At 44.1% G+C, this 17206-nt stretch overlaps 1 protein-coding gene across 1 annotated transcript; it reads right to left on the reverse strand.

The window, feature by feature from the left end:
* Window positions 1–391: 391 nt before the first annotated feature.
* LOC100923357 (nmrA-like family domain-containing protein 1) lies at window positions 392–16316 on the reverse strand. Its single transcript, XM_003770179.2, has 5 exons — window positions 16277–16316; window positions 12828–13066; window positions 8908–9157; window positions 6336–6526; window positions 392–1374 (listed from the first exon to the last, which is right to left on the reverse strand). The coding sequence occupies exons 1-5, from the start codon at window positions 16314–16316 to the stop codon at window positions 1195–1197; spliced, it is 900 nt and encodes a 299-aa protein (XP_003770227.1). The 3' UTR covers window positions 392–1194.
* Window positions 16317–17206: the final 890 nt, after the last annotated feature.

Here is a 17206-nt window from a genome sequence, read left to right on the forward strand (position 1 = left end):
AAAGGTCAGAGTGCTTCGAGGAAGGACATGCAGGCCTTTTTTGCCAACACAGCATGTTTCACCTTTCTCAAAATCAAAATCAGAAGATCTCCAAGGTCCAAATCATGTTGCAGTTGAATGTTAGGTGAGGTAAAAGCTAGCAGAAGAGGAGGAGGAGGGGGAAGAACAAGAGGAGGAGAGGAAAAAGGAGGAGGAGGGGAAGAGGAGGAGGAAGAGGAAGAAAGGGAGGAGGAGGAGAAGAAGAATGAGGAAGAGAAGAAAGAGGAGGTAGAGGAGGAAGAACAAGAGGGGAAGAAGGAAGAGGAGGAGGGAAAGGAGGAGGAGGAAGAGGGGAAGAAGAAGAAGAAAGAGGAGGAGGAGGAAGAAAAGGAGAAGGAGGAAGATGAAAGAGAAAAGGAGAAACAGGAAGAGGACTAATAACCAACTATATGTTCTTTAATGTTTGCAAAACATTTTAATAAGAATTCTACAGACATGAATCTCATCTAAGCCTCACAGCAAAGCTGTGAGGGACTACAAGTATAATCATTCCCCTATTACAAAAAAGCAAACTGATGCTCAAAAAGGCGAAGCCACGTGTGATCTCAGGGACAGGATTCGAACTCAAATCCTCCTGCCATGGAGCACTGGGAAGTGCCCAATTTGGACTCAGACCTGGGTTCAGGTCTCAGCTTTGCTACTTATTTCCGGTATGACTTTGGGCCGGCCCTTCCACATTTGTGGGCCTCAGACTGACAAGCTCTAAATCCTTTCTAAGTCTAAATCAATGAGCCCCTGATGACAGAACTAGCCCTTTATCCATCCATCCTGCCCCACTGGCCCTGGGTAACTGGGTAAATATATGCAGATTATAACAATATTCGCCATTGACGAGAAGGCTTCTAGAAATTTTTCTGTAACGTAAAGAAATCGCTTTCCACCGGATTGGTTTAAGTCAGCTCAAGGTTTTGCCCGTCTTACCTAGAAGAGAATTGTAGGATGATTTAGAGCTAGAAAGAACCAGTTAGTCCAAACCCTTCACTTTACAGTGGGGAAACTGAGGCCCAGAGAGGTCAAGAAATGGCCTAAGGTCACAGAGGTTATAAGTAGCAAAGCTAAGATTTGAACCCAGCGCTCCGTGGAAACGCCGCTGACCACTGCGCTCATGGTGGAAGTTGCCAAACCGCTGGCCAGACGGAGGAGCTCCAACACTCCCTAGAGCTTCTGGAAGGCCTCTTTGTTCTCTAAGACAAACTGGGAGAAACTCTTGACTTCGGGGTTGAGCTTGTGCGTGAGCTTCACGTCTCTGTCCGGCCTCAAGTAATAGAAACGCATCATGTCAGCCAGCTCCTTGGCTCCGGGGAAGCCCAGCTTCTCATAAGCTTCTGCCGTGATCTTCGAAGAAAAAGAAAGAAAGGAAAAGAGAAAGGGAGGGGGGAGGGAGGGGAAGGAAATGTTATTATCCTACTATCATGTCAAATTTAGGTTACACTTTTTTTTAAATTTAAGATACACTTTTTTAAAAAAATAAGCTGTATATAATCAAGATTTAGAGTTTCATATAATTTTCTTTTTCTGTTCTTTGTCTATGGAAATGTTCATCTATGTCAGTGTTGGTTGATAAGATCATAGAACAGATTTACGGCTGAAGAGGACCTTAGAAGACATGAAATCCACTTCTGCATTTTTCAGTTGGGGAAACTGAGGCATAGAGTGGTTACATTGCCTTGCCCAAAAATGCCTAATTACTAAGTTAGGGATCACAAGATCATACCTTTAAAGGGATTTAGAAGGGACGCCATCTATTCCAACCCCTTCGTTTTATACTTGGAAAAACTAAGCCCAGAAGCGACTTGCCCAGGTAGACATATTTTTTAAAAAAGAAAATTTTAGAAACATTATTGGCCAGGTTCCAGTGCATCAACTCAGCATTCACACACAGGATTGTTGTTCAGCCAACAGGCAGGCAGAGGCAAAGAGAAACAGAAACAGGCAGAAAGAGAGAAAAAGAAAGGAGTTAGAGAAAAAAGAAAAGGAGAGAAAGAGACAGAAGGAGAGAAAGAGAGAGGGAAAAAAGGGAGCGACAGAAAGAGAGAGAGGGGGGAAAGAGGGAGAGAGACAGAAGAAGAAGAGAAAGAGAGAGGGAAAAAAGGGAGTGACAGAAAGAGAGAGAGGGGGGAAAGAGGGAGAGAGAGACAGGAGAGGAAGAGAGAAGGAAAAAAGAGGGAGAGACCGAAGGAGAGGGGGGGAGGAAAGAGGGAGAGACCGAAGGAAAGAAAGAGAGAGAGAAAAAAGAGGGGAAAAGAGACAGAAGGAGAGAAAGACAGAGACAGAAACAGAAAGAGAGGAGAGATGGAGGGAGGAATGAGATGGAGAGAGAAAGAAGGGAAAGAGAGAAAGAGACAGAAGGAGAAAAAGAGAAAGGGAGGAAAGAGGGGGGAGAGAGTAAGAGAGAGAGAAGGAAGGAGGAAGAGAGAGAGGGAAAGGGAGAGAGAGGGAAGGAGGGAGGGAGGAGGTGGAGGGAGAAAGAAGGGGAGGATTGTACATGTATAATATGTAACATATCAAATTGCTTGCTGTCTTGGGCAGGGAAAAGAAAACTTTGGAATTCAAAAGTCTTATTTAAAAAAACAAATAAAAAACTATCTCTACATGCCACTGGAAAAAATAAAATACTATTTACAAGAAGGGAAGGGAGGAAGACAGAGAAAAACAGAGGAAGACAGAAAGAAGGGAAAGAGAGAGAGAGGAAGGAGAGAGAGAAAGGAGGAAAAGAGAAAGAGGAAGGAAGGAGGGAAGGAGAAAGCCGGCATTTACTTAGCACTGAGTGCTAAGGAACAAACCAATCCTCAGAGATTACACTGTAATAAGGGGAGGCAGGACATAATGGGAAGCAGGAACAGGTGTCAGCTCCTCCTCTATAAGGCCGTCCTTCTGCCTGGCTCCTGCTCCTCCCCCCTCCTGCTTCCTCTAGAATCTTTCCCAGAATCCATCCCTTTCTCCTCCTGCATCTTTAGTTCCTCCCTCTCTTCTGTCTCCTTCCCATCTAGCTGCAAACATACACAGGCCGGCTCTCCAGTCCTTCCAGCTGTCTACCTCTCCTCCCATCTCGCCCTTCTTCTTCCCTGATAAACTTCTGGCAAAATTGTTCCCCAGGCACCCTGCGCTCCCACATCACCCACTTGTGATCCAGCCTCTGCCCTCACCACTCTCTGAGGTCTCCAGTGACTCTCTAGTCTCTAAATCCAGCATCCTCCATTCATTGCTAAGGGTCCTAGAGCCAAAACCAGAAGGAGATTTAGAAGTGATCTAACAAACCCCCTCATTTTGCAGACTTGGTCTGGAAAGGCGCTATCCCTTCCTTCAACACTTTTCATATGACCTCAGAAAAGTCACTTAATGACCATGGGCTTCAGTTTCCCCATCTGTAGAATGGGAGGGATGGACTACATGGACTCTAAGGTCCCTTCCGGCTCTGCCTCCATGATTCAGATCTCTTCTTCTTCTCCCAAGGTCTCAGTTTCCCCATCTATACAACAAGAGGGTTGGCTAGAAGGCCTTTGAGATCCCTTTCCAGATCTAGAGCTCTACTATTAGAGATCCTTTTACAAAGCAAGGGAAAGGGTTCAAATACCATTGACTTGCCATCCCTTAAAAATCCAGTTTTGCAGTGGCTCCAGTTGCTTATTAATAATAAGACCATCGGTCTCTTCTCCAGATCACAACCAAATTAGCCAATGGCCAGAGGGGTTTCTGGGTGCCCAGTACTAGGGAGTGAAGAGACCCTAGGGAGGACCCAGTCCCTGCATGTATTGACAATATATGAAGACTGAAGAGAAAAGATGATGGGAAACTGATCCTTCAGAGAAAGGAGAGCTGGGCAGGGCAAGACTGGAAGAGCTGTGGGCTAAAGGCTTAAGTTGCTAAAGAACCCTGGAGGATGGAAGGAGGAACAGGGTCATGGAAGGTCAAAGATTAGAGGGCAGCCCTGTGGGCAAGATGGGAGCCAGGCCCCTGGTGCTCTGTCAATGGGTAAACACCCACCCTTGACATCAAAATGTGAGATTCTCTTTCCAGGTTTGTGCCCAGAAGAGGCAACTTACAGAGAGGGAAGGACCTTTCCTTGGCAGCAGAAGACCTGGGTTTGAATTTTACCCTAATGCTGATGACCCCAAAGCTGGAGCTGGAAGAGAGCTCAAAAGCCAGAGTCTAACTCGCTCCCATTTTATGGCCCAGAAGGTTGAATGACACGGAACACTGGGATCCAAGAGCTTGAGCTCCCAGGGCCTGTAGTGTCCAGTTCAACCTCCTCATGTTAGAAAAGAGGAAACGGGGAGCTGTTTCATAGGCTCATAAAGCCAGAGCTGGTGAGCTCTTTGTTGTGGATCAGCCACGTCTGACTTTGTGACCCCTTTATGGGTTTTCTTGGCAAAGATTCTGGAGTATTTGCCATTTCCTTCTCATTTTTACAGATGAGGAAACTGAGGCAAATAGGTCAATGACTTGGCCAGGGTCAGATTTGAACTCAGAAAGATGAATCTTCCGGACTGCAGGCCGTGCATTTTATCCTGCCCGACAAGATACTTTAGAGACCATTTAGTTCAACCTCCTCATTTTACAGAGGAGTAAACTGAGACCCCGAAAGGTGAACTTACTTTTCCCAGGTCTCAAAGAGTTAAATGACAAAAGAGGGATTTGATGTTCTCAGCGCTCTGTCACATGTTCTTTCTATTTGCTGTGGCTGTGACCTGTGGTCTTCCCCATACTTAAATCCGTCAGCTACAATGCCCTGCTCTGACTAATGGGGGCCCTAAAGAAGTCAGGGCCGGGCCCCCAGCCTCCCTTGTCCACACACAGGCTCTGCCCAGGCAAGGCTGGCCCCCTGGCCCGGCTCAGCGGGAAGGCCTGAAAGCCGGCACATCCTTCCCCGCCATTTCTGGGCCAGCGGAGGAGCTCGGGCACCAGAAGGAGCATTAAATGGCAGACCTGAGGCCGGCTCACTGCTGGGGCTGGGCTGCCACCCTGTGGCCACATCCAAGCTTGTGAAACTAATGTTAGTTCTGATTCAAAAGAAACAAAAACGGACAATTCAGCCCTTGGGGTCCTTGTGGGATCATAGAACTGGAAGGGTTTGGAGATACTGGAGTCCAGCCCCCTCAGAGCCATCCACAAACGCCTGTGTCAGGTAATGGCCTCCTGGGAGGCTCCGAAGCGGTCAGTGGTCCCCCTCTTATCCCTTCACCGGCTGCCTTTGTTCTGTCGTTCAGTAATAACCAACTCTCTATGACTCAGGGACCACAGAACACCAGGTCCTTCCGGCCTCCACCATCTCCCAAAGTCCTTCCTGATCCCCTCCATCCATCTCATCCTCCGCCATCCCCTTCTCCTTTTGCCTTCACTCTTTGCCAACATCAGAGTCCTGTCCTATCCCGATGAGCCCCTAAAATCAAATAAACGTCCCCCTGTTTGTTACTTGTTGTTACATGTGAAATGGGGAAGGGGAGGAGCAGGTGGCCTCTGGGATCACTCTCAACTCTGATTCCTGTCTCGTTCCCATAATGGGAATCTCCCTCACAGCCTCACTCATTGGTGCTTGAAGTAACAAAAGTCCTTCACGCTCTGGCTCTACCCTCTACCTTTCTGTATTCTAGCCAAATGGGGCTACTTCTTTGGAACATCCTAGCTCCCTAGTAGGTGCTGAATCCTAGGTCTGGAAGAATGAATAAATGCATAAATGCATGAGCCAATGAATAAATGAAGGAATGGAGGGTGAAGAAAGGAATATATGAATGAAGGAATGAAAAAGTACATGAGTTAATGAATGTCATTAAATGCCCACTATGTGCCAAGCATTATGTTACACTCTGGAAATACAAACAAAAGTAAAAAACAAAAAGTTCCTGCTCTCAAGGAGCCCCCAAGCCAATGGGGTAGAAAATGAGCAAATAAAAATATACAAATAAGCTGTGTGCAGGATAAATAAAGTGCATAAGAGGTACATAGGGTGGAGTCATAAGGTGTAAGAAGACTAGAAAGGTAGAAGGGTGGGCCAAGCCACCCAGTTCCCTCATTTTCCTCATCTGTAAAATGGGGACTATAATAGTGTCTGGCTCAGATGAGATCACATGTGTAAAATGCTTAGTAGATCTTAAATTATGATGTAAACATTATTAATTTTTGAAGCGCAAGGATCCCTCCCCGTTACTGATGAAATCCCATTTTCAACCACCAACTGCCATTGACTTGTCCCCAGCCTCAAGGATTTTCCCAGAATTCCCAGGTGAAGCAGATGCCTTCCTCGAAGTATCAGAAAAGGCCTCCACAGTCACTGTCATTTCTGCCCTACCAAGACTCACCTTGGAGTCTTTAAACACTTTGCCCAGTGTCTCGGAGAGAACGTCTGCATACTGCTGAATTGTCAGGGCCTCCGCGCTGAGACCCACGGCCTTGCCCAGGAACTCCCCTGGGGACCGAAAGATGCTGACGACCACTGGTCCAAGGTCAGCCACGGAGATGCCGTCCATGGGGATGTCCTTCATAGGCAACACTGACCAACAGGGCAGAACAAGCAATTAAAACCGACCCTCCCAGGGCTCCTCCCAGAATCCTTGGCTGTTCAAATGCTTCTCGGGCATCACCATAAGTGGCCAAAGGCCACATACCAGGGGGAGACCAGAGTCCATCAATGAGTACTTGTTAATCACTATTCTAGTTCAGGGGCTGTGCTAGGCCCTGTGACTGCATGAAGTCTCTGTCTCCAAGGACATCGCCCTCCAGAGGAAGAGACAACATCTGTACAAAATAAATGTGAGGTGATTGATGGGGAACGTTGGGGCACAAGTGCTAATGAGGAGAACCTGAGGAAGTAGTCCCTGAGCCAAGCTTTAAAACGAATGATAGAGAGAAGAAGGGAATATATTCCAGTGCAGGGGGAGGGAGAGCCTATGCAGAGGGAAAATACCCCCAAGAAACCTGATTTTTCTGGGTCCAATCCTTCTGGCCACAGCTTGTCTAGTCTCTCAAGTAGCTTCAGGGTGGCATTGTGGTAAAGGGGAAAGGATCCAGCCTCTGGAGACAGAGGACCTGGGTTCAAGTCTTCACCTCTGACATTGACCATCTGTAGGACATTGGACAAGTCCCTTTAGCATCTTGAGGCTAAATTTCCTGCCATGTAAAATGGGAGAGGGGAGGACCGGATGGCCTCTGGGATTACTCTCAACTTTAGTTCCTGTCTAGTTCCTCCAACCAGTTCTTTCTTTGAAACTCCCATCTTGGGAATCTTCCTTGCTTATTGGTACCCCCACCTGCCCCTCCCATGACATCAGAGGTGGGAAACTCATTACATCATCTTGAGTGAGACCTAATCAAATAATACCGAGGCACATTTGGGACAGAAGCTATTGTTCATGTCCTCTCCATGAGAACATCCGCCCCTACAGGGCAATGATTTTTATGGTAACGCTTTTGTCTTTAGGACTCAGCACAGTGTCCGGCAGATACTTAATGTCTTAATAGAAGCATAATAGGCTTAATAGATGCTGGCTTATTAGCATTTATAAATTGATCGACACAGTGCCCACTTAAAAGAAATTCTTGTTGATTGAATGATTAGAGACTGGCTTTGGAATCTCCACAGTCTGGAAGTTCCCAAAGTCCTGGGTAACTCAAAAAGCTCTAGCAGATCATCCTCTTATTCATTCATCCAAAACTATTTCCTAAGCAAAGTGTTGAGTGCCCTGGTCTGGCTCTGGCTTCACTCTGGGACCATTAAGTTACATGGAATCTAAGGATCCCAGATCTAGACCTGAAGGGGACTCGGGCCAACACCTCTCATTTTACAGAGGAGGAAATGGAGCTTAAGGGACTCCGAAGATCGCAGCTTTAGAGTTGGAAAGGACCTCAGCAGTCCTCCAGTCTAATTCCCTCATCCTATGAGACCCAGGAGGTTAAGTAACCTTCCACGATCACGTGGATAGAAGGTCTCAGAGGCAGGATTTGAATCTAGGTCCTCAGACTCCACATCCAGGCTCTTTCTACTACCGCACATTGCTTCCCAAGTGTCTTATTCATCTTTGCACATCTGTTCCTCATTCCACAGGGGCCTTGCATGGCAACAGACTCGAAGGGATCCAGAAGGGGCCCCAGGGGGTGTCTAGTCCAATTCCTTCATCCCTGTTTTACAGATGAAGAAACTGGGGCTAGAGAGGTGATGAGACTTGCCCAAGGTCACACAGCCAGAAAGTGTCAAAGATAAAATCAGAATCCAAGTCTGAGTCCAGATCCAGCCCTCTATCCACTAACATTCACCCCGCCTCTCTGGATATACATGAATGAATGAACAAATGAATAAATGACAGAATGAAAAAATAACTGACCATATGAACAAATGAATAAATGATTATGAATGAATGAATGATCATATGAAGGAAGGAAGGAATGATCATATGAAGGAATAAAGGAAGGATTAACCACATGAACAAATAAATGAATGACTATGAATGAATGAATGAATGACCATGTGAAGAAATGAATGAATGACTGTAAAATGGATGAGAGACCATATGAAAGAATGAATGAAAGATTATATGAAGAAATGAATGAATGACTGTATAAAGGAATAAATGAGTGAATGACCATATGAAGGAAGGAATGAAAGACCATATAAAGGAATGAATGACCATATGAACAAATGAATAAATGACTACAGAATAAATGAATGACTGTATGAATGAATGAATGACCATATGAACAAATGAATAAATGACCATCTGAACGAATGAATGAAAGACCATGTGAAGGAATGGATGACCATATGAAGAAATGAATGAATGGATGACCATATGAAGAAATGAAGGAATGACCAGATGAAGGAATGATGAATGCACAGCACTGTTCCCTGCTAACTCTCACAGTCCTTTTCTACCATACCCAAGTTGTAGTAGTCGCCATCAGACGCCTTCACAGGCTTCCAGAGGCTTAGGAAGTTTTCAAAGTATGGCGCTATCCTGACACTGGTCATGGGCACTCCGAGCTCCCAGAAGTATTCTTCCACTTTGCCTTTCCCGTCAAAGTGGGGCACCTCCAGTTTCCCTTTGGTCAACTTCTTGACATTCTCCAGACCACTGTATACCACGTGCTTCAAGCCCACCTGTTTACTGACATCAGCTACCATTTTTCCCTGTTTACCAAAAATGTAAAAAGAAAAAAAATTCATTATTTTTATTCTATTTTCTTTCATTTTTTCTTTTCTAAAGTCATTGCTTTCTCCTCTGTTCCCTGGTTGTTATCATTTTCACGAAACCCACAAAATCAGAGAGAGAATAAGCGTAATAACTAAATAAAAGCAACAATGATGAGGCGGTTGGATAGTGTGGTTTTTACTTCTCATTGTCCCAGGAAGTTGACTAAAAACTTCAGAGCAGGTGCCAGGTATGATCCGCATTGGTGGAGAGTTCCTCCTCCGAGTCATTCTCTGGGCCAATGAAATGTCAGGTCTGAGGTCTATCTTAATGGACCATGAGAAACATAACAGAAGAGATGGAAGAAATGAAGGGAGGCAGGAAGGAACAGATAACTGAAAGCCTAAGAAAAAGTTCCAGTCAACAAATATGAAAATGAATTGCATTATTTGAATTCGTCCTTTATAATTCAATTGGGCTGGAACCAATGGCTATATTTTACATACTAATAACTTCCCACACTATGAATTTGAATATATGTAACTATTTCTTTTTTTTAAGTGCTTGGAAAATGTTTTTTTTATTTTCTTTTTTATTGAAGTTTTTATTTTCAAAACATATGCATAGATAATTTTTCAACATTGACCCCTGAAAAATCTTGTGTTCCAAATTTTTCCCTCCTTTCCCCCAATACCCTTCCCTAAATGGCAAATAATCCAATATATGTTAAACATGTGCAATTCCTCTCTATAAATTTCCACAATGACCATGCTACACAAGAAAAATCCGCTCAAAAAGGAGAAAAGTGATAAAGAAAACAAAATGCAAGCAAATGACAATTGAAAAAGGGAAAATGCTGTGTTGTGATCCACATTCAGTCCCCACAGTCTCTGGGTACAGATGGCTCTCTCCATCACAAGACCATTGGGACTAGCCGGAATCATTTCTCTATTGAAAAGAGTCACATCCGGGGCAGCTAGGTGGCGCAGTGGATAGAGCCCCAGCCCTGAAGTTAGGAGGACCATGCAGATCTGGAGCATCTGAGCAGGGGAATCTACATCTTTCTTCAGGGACAGCTCCCTGCCTTCAGTCAGACAGACTTTGAGCAAGACTGAGGGCTTTCCCACTGAATACAGGCACAAACTTGATAGTATGGATTCCTCAACTTCCCCATCACTACTAATAAGAAAGACAAGGATTGACCAGTGAAGATGTTGATGACAGGCCATCTTCCCCACCCATGCAAATTGGCACTTTCTCTGCAATTTATAATCTTAGGGAGTTTCCTTGAGCTTGGAGAGACCCCGGTCTTCTTGACTGTGAGGTCACACTTCTCTATCCACTACAACAGGGCAGCCTTTAGCTACCTAAAGATTTTTTAAAAGCTATTCAAGGTAACTAAGGTTGCCAGATAAATGACTGGGGAGTTCCTTCTCTTTTTGGTGTATCTTTGACCCCTTGGAAAAGCTGGTAGAGCCTTGGGATCCTTTCTCAGAATTATGTTGAAAATAATAAAAGGGTATGCTACATTTCAATTGAAAGCTAATGAAAATAAAGGTGGCTTTTCCCCCTTCTGTTCTGTATGAATGAGATATTATTTTACTCCATTTTCTGATTCCTTCACTCAAGCCAGGACTTGTTATTCTGGGTTCTAAATGAATAGAGGCTCACTAAGTCTTTGGTTGCCCTCTTTTCCATATAACCACAAGCGACACAGGATTTGGAAAGGGGCTGGATCCCAAAAGGATGCTAGCAAACTCCTATGGGATATTTCTAATCATTCACACAATTCTTTTTTCTTTTTTTGTTTCTTTTTTTTTGAGGGGATAATATATAATCAGGCTGGAAAGAGAGGTTAGAACCAAAGTATAAAAGCCTTTAAGAATTAGACAGAAGAGTTTATATTTTATTTTGGAGTAGATGGAGTCACTAAATTTTAAAATAGGGCAGGGACATGGGCAGATGTGTGTTTAAGGAAAATCGTTTTGGCATCTGAGTAGGATGAATTGGATTGGAGGGAAGACTTGGCGATGAAGGCTAAATTAAGGTGGCAGCTGTATAAGTAAAAGGAAGTGTTCTGGTATGAGATGCTACAGCTGGGTCTACTAAAATGCTATGGAAACAAACTTTTCATATGCTCTTTGTTCCATAGGTAATGACATGCATGTAATTCTTGACCTACAGTCCCCTCAAACCCTCCAGGCTTATACATCCCAAACCTGGGAACTGACCCGCGTATATTTTCTTTTTCTTACTTTTTATTTATTAGACTTCCACCTGAAATTTGCTTGAAGGGATCCAAAAATAGTTTAGACACAGCTAAGGTCCAACTTTCCCTAAATATGGGTGGTAGCATCAACAATTCTGTCACAAGAACTCAAGGTAATAAATTTACATCAAGCCTTAATCTCACCCAAGTAAAATGTCTCCCTTCCCCAAAGTTCTACATAGTCTTTCTCTCCCTCCTTCCCTCCCTCTCCTCTTCCTCTCCTCTCCCTTCCCCCCTCTCTCTCTCTCTCTCTTTCTCTCTCTCTCTCTCTCTCTCTCTCTCTCTCTCTCTCTCTCTCTCTCTCTCTCTCTCTCACACACACACACACACACACACACACACACACACACACACACAACTTGTGCTGTCACTATAGAGGTTAGACTTTTCTAAGAAGAAAATATTTTTTGGATCTTCTAGATCCAAAAGATTATTTTCCTATTAGATTTGCATTGTCTATAACAGCAGGATGACCAGGTCCTTTCTCTTGCTTCCCCAGAACATGAGCCCCCTTCATTGATCTTCCAGCCAAAGAGATCACAAGAGTAAACCGATTCTTCTTTCCCAGAAGCAAAGTTGTCCAGGAGTTATGCTCCCTTCTCTAAAAGATCAATACCCTGAACACGTGAGCTTGGGCTCACCCATAAGACAACACTCCTGGCTGATGGTGCCAAGAAATCTTCCATCTCTGGGTAGAAGGCAGATTCTGGGACCATGACACCATGATTTAAAGTCCCTCCTCTTCTACACAGGAGGTTGGGCTGCTCAAGAGCAAATTAGCTCCTTTCCCAGGCCCAGAAGGCAGTACTGCTCCCACCATGGGCTCTTGGGGAAACTCTCCCAGAGCCCCAGTGATTACTGTCACTTAGGCCAGAGAAACCCACTATGAGACATCGTTCTCTTGGCTTACCCAAAGCACCTATTAATTCCAGCCATGGTTATATACTGAAAGTCCCATGAATCTCCTGGTGGGATAGGAGAGAACTCTTTTCTCCCATACCATATACTGAAAATCTGCCATCCAAGAAAAAGGCAAAAGGGACGAGAAAAGTCTTTCTGGCACTCTCACTTACAGGCCTGAAGAGGACCATTCTCATGAGTCCCAGCCAGCCAACATCTTGGGAGAAGCCCCACTCATTGGGAACCAATCAGGACTTAGAGGTTGTCCTTTCAAAGTCCAGTATACATGAATTCTCCATGAGAGAGAGAGATACTTAACCAGATAGAGGACCCCGGCCTCATCAACACTTCCTTGTGCTGATAGAACTTTGGGTACCAATAGATGAAGTCGGAGAGTTTAGGAGAGTAGGTTGTGCTTTTGTTGGCCCCTAAGGCCATCTACTCCTCAGCACTGGACAGAGCCTGCTCAAGCTCTAGCCATCCTTAGCCCTGTTCCCTACCTGCTGCACTTCCTTCTCCATGTTAAAGTCGTCCCAGTAGGTGGTCACCACGAAGGCACCGTAGGCCCCTTTGAACACCCTCTTCATAGCCTCCTGATCATTCAGGTCACACTTCATGACCTCGGCTCCCAGGTCTCGCAGGGCCACAGCCGCAGGTTTGGTCACATCCCGAGTCAGTGCCCTCACAGCAAAGTCTTGGCACTTCAAAAGGGCCCTGGCAACCGAACCACCCTGAGAACCTGGTGAGGAAAAAATAAATTTTAAAATAAATAAATGACTTGATGAATGAATGTGCATGAGTGCGTATGTGCATATAATGTGTGAGTAAGAGAGATCAGAAAGAAATGCTCTGAGAACCCTTGGTTTAGGGTCAGAAAGCCTTGGATTAGTGTGTTTGTACCCATAATTGCTACTTGGATTAAACTATTCCATTTTCCTGATCCTCCATTTCCTTATCTATAAAATGGAGTTAATAATACCAACATTACTAAGAGTTAGATTGAAATATTATGATCCCAACTCTTCCCATCCCACCCTCATCTCCCAGAGCCCCAGTGATTACCGTCACTTAGGCCAGAGAAACCCACTATGAGACATCGTTCTCTTGGCTTACCCAAAGCACCTATTACATCTACCCTACATCTACCCTACCCTACCCTACCCACCCTACATCTAAAAAAAATTGCCGGGAAGCAACTGACAATGGGGAACAGAACAAATAAGTATTGGTCCTCTTTTGTGGACCCCACTCCTCTCTGGTCCCCACGCCTCCTCGGCTCTGTCCTCCTGGAGGGAGTAGTTCCCAGGGGCGTCATGGGGCCTGAATGGGCACAGGTGTAAGTCCCTACCCAAATGCCAGTTCTTTTTCTTAGCAGCAGCAGCCTACCAAACAGTCCACATTATGGCAATGACTCCATTCCCTGGATCTTCTATCAGCCTCCTGCTAAGCTCCAGCAGTGTTTATAGAGCCATACAGGAGTATATTGAGAAATGTTAACAACCGGACTGGGTGGGGTGGGTGAGAACCATCTATACCACACACTTTTAACCTTAATCTGCCTTTTTGGCATCTTTCCTACCACTTTCTTAAAGCTAGAACAATAACAAAACAATTAAGCCAAGCCCTGATTTGGAGCAGTCACTGATTTCTGAGGCATAATCATTGACAATGAAAATTTAATAATATCTTCTGCTCCAGGATAAAACTCCTACTAAATCTGCTAAACTGTGAAGCCACTAGGTGTTAGTTGTTGAGACAGGACAACTGGGAGGCAGGAGGGCAGGGTCTGTATTTAAATTGGAGACTCCAAAATTAAAAACTTGGCCCTGCAATGGGATCAAGCCGTAAATTGTTGATGCTGTGATAGTGAAAGGGCTCCTTTCTCATGTTGTTCTGGCACTTCTTGCCCTCACACATGATACTACTTGTTCCCCTATCTAAAGTCCTTGAACTTTTCCAGCTGGAGCAGAGGCTTCTTGCCATCTTGCAGGACTCATAGAAGCAGGATTGCTAGGTCTTAGCTATCCCCATTTCCTTCGCCAAATACTCACAGACCATCCCTGCTTAAACCCAAGCAGGTTTAAAACCAGGAGAGAAAAGCAAGGCTCATTAGGCTTATCATTTGTGGAATCCATCCAGCGGGGCCTGCAGTCAGGAAGACCAAGTTTCACCTGGCATTAGGTACTTATTAGCGGAGTGATCCTGGATAAGTTACTTTGCTTTGTTTGCCTTAGTTTCCTCCACTGTTAAATATCCTTTAAGTTCCCTTTCTACTATAAAAAGTGATCATCTCTTGAAGAAGACACTACTATGGTCATTTCTATTTTACAGATGAGGAAACTGAGGCTTGGAAAGGTTGTGACTTTTCCAAGAGACCAGTAATGTCTGAGGTGGACTTTAAATCCAGATCTTTCTGACTCTAAAGTCAAAACCCTATCCACTACTCCACACTGTCTCTTGTGGCTCCTTGTCCGAAGAATACATTTCCTAGCTCTTTCCATTCATCCCAACCCCCCACATATGCCTTTCTTATTCCTCTTCCAATTAAGAAAATGAAGAGAAGGAGAAAACCGAAGACATTGCTAAATAAAGCACAGACTTACACAAATCAAGACATGACCCTCAAAAACAATAAACAAAGGAGGAAAATAGAACAGAAAACTCTTTCAGAGAACATTTCCTGAAATCAAATCAAATTAAATTCTCCTTCTTGCTGCTAACACAAGGAATTTCAGTGGATTCTTTTGTTAAAGGTCCCTGGAAGAATCACAGATTGAAAACTGAAAAGGAACTTAGAGATCAATAAGCTCAACCCCTCTCACTTGACAAATGAGGAAACTGAGGACTAAGAAGATTTAAACACTTGCCCACTGTTGAAGAGGGACACTGAGTCCAACCATTCCCATTTTACATGTGAAATATTAGAAGCACAGAGATTAGGAGACTGCCCAAGATCATACAAGTATTAAGTAGAAGAGGAAAGATTTGAATCCAAGTCCTGTGCCTCCTATGCCTCCTATGCCTCAGTTCTTTCCACAAAAGACTTAATCTCTTCCCCAAATCCTGTTGGTATAGAATACTGCAAAGTCAGAGTCTATTATTGATTTGTTCACTCTGTCTCCAATCTAGTTTATATCTTTAAAGACCTTCACAACAACCTTTAGGACAACCTTGATAGAACTTGGCTTTCTCAGACTTAGTATAACTTAAGACAGTCATAATATAAACTCTATCAACCATAACTTCAAAGGAAGGAACTGAAAAGGAAGTTAATTTTCCCAGACTCATTTTTTTTGGCTTATCTTTAGGGGAGGTCTGGGACCTGGTCTGCCAGGAGTATTCTTCTTAGCTCTCTGACCCTCCCTCTTCATTATGAGCCTTTAGGCCTCAAAACTCCAAGACTACATTTCCCTATAAAAGATCTGTTTATACTGAAGATCTTTGCTAAGTTTCTTTCAGGACTAAGCCTATTATGAAGTCATCTCTCTCTCTCTCCTCATTGTGCCTTCCCTCTAAAGGCACCTTTCTCCTTACTCTGGCTAACTCTGGTTAACCTGCCAAGCTCCTTATGGCTCTAACCTGCCAGTCAATGCTTTCTCCTACCCCATGGAGTTGTTCCTTTCTCTTGGTGAATTGTAGTTTCCCAGGGGAACTTGTCTTTTTCCTTAGTCACTCTAAGCTCTCCCAACTCTATTTTATATTTGCCATTCCTGGTACCTATTTTACCTCCGATTTTTGCCTGTAAACTCTTCTCCTACACAAACCTTTCTTTTGACAAAGAGAATGGCCACATGGTTATTTTAAACTAGGTATCTCTCTCTCTCAATCTCATCACCATGCTCCTACAGTTGTTCATCGATAGACAGCCTGTGCTGCTCACACTGGAAGAAAGTGTGAACAAACTCTTCAGACAGCCTTCCTCCCACTGGAAAAAGGGAATTCTTGTTACCTGTTGCCCCAAACACAACGATGACTTTCTTGCTTCCCATGTTTCTGAGCCTGGTGGCAATCAATGGAAGGACTGTCTGTGAGAAGATCTTCCCTTATTGAGCTTCAGTACCAGAGTGAAGTGCCCTGTTAATGTTCAAGTCAGTGCCTGTCACAGTCTTTAAATGCCCTGCCTTATCTTGCCCTATCCTCAAACAAAGCAGAATAAAAGGGATACTCTGATTCACCACGAGATTGCAGTTTTCTAGAGTAATGAACAAGTGGAAAAAGGCCGAGTCTAGAGTCTTGAGAGACCTGAATCTGAATCCCCCCACTGATGCTTCACTGTGTGACCCTGGGCAAGTCAATTAATCTGCGAGAGCCTCAGGTTCCTCATCTGTAAGTATGAGGCTACTTGGAGATAAAATTAAACAAGGTGATCAGAGCTTTTCCCTCAGGCTCCCAAATCTAGAGAATATAGATTGTACTATACTCTTTCAAACAAGTAGAAATAACTGAGCTTAGCTCCTAGTTTGCAAACATTTAATGGTTAAAATGGAAAATTATCAAATAATAAGGTTTCCTGAAGAAGTGAGGCTGTAAAGTGGATAGAATGCTGGGCTTAGAATCTAGAAGACCAGAATTCAAATACTATCTCAGATACTCAGCTGTGCGACTCTGGGCAAATCATTTAGCTCTGTCTGACTCAGTTTCCTTAATTATAAAATGAGTTGGAGAAGGGAATAGCCAATCCCTCCAGCATCTCTGCCAAGAAAACCCAAATGGAGTCATGAAGAGTCAGACATGACTGAAATGATTGAACAACATAACTAAAAATTCAAGCAGTCTGATTTTGGCAGCACAAAAGCTCTTGCCGTGCCTGTTTCTTCCCCCAGAGCAGGTTTATTCCATTCCTTAAGGACCAGAGAAATTGCCTGGTACCTCAGGAAAT

The sequence above is a fragment of the Sarcophilus harrisii genome, chromosome 4 (genome assembly GCF_902635505.1).
Source record: "Sarcophilus harrisii chromosome 4, mSarHar1.11, whole genome shotgun sequence".
NCBI classification, from domain to species: domain Eukaryota; kingdom Metazoa; phylum Chordata; class Mammalia; order Dasyuromorphia; family Dasyuridae; genus Sarcophilus; species Sarcophilus harrisii.

What these genes read in the sequence shown, in the direction of transcription:
- LOC100923357 (XM_003770179.2), bottom strand. Translation starts at nt 16,316, where the DNA reads ATGGGAAGCAAGAAAGTCATCGTTGTGTTTGGGGCAACAG. An exon ending in TGGAGAAGGAAGTGCAGCAG is followed by an intron (nt 9,158 to 12,827) that starts GTAGGGAACAGG and finishes TTTGGTAAACAG; the next exon opens with GGAAAAATGGTAGCTGATGT. An exon ending in TGGCGACTACTACAACTTGG is followed by an intron (nt 6,527 to 8,907) that starts GTATGGTAGAAA and finishes CCTGTTGGTCAG; the next exon opens with TGTTGCCTATGAAGGACATC.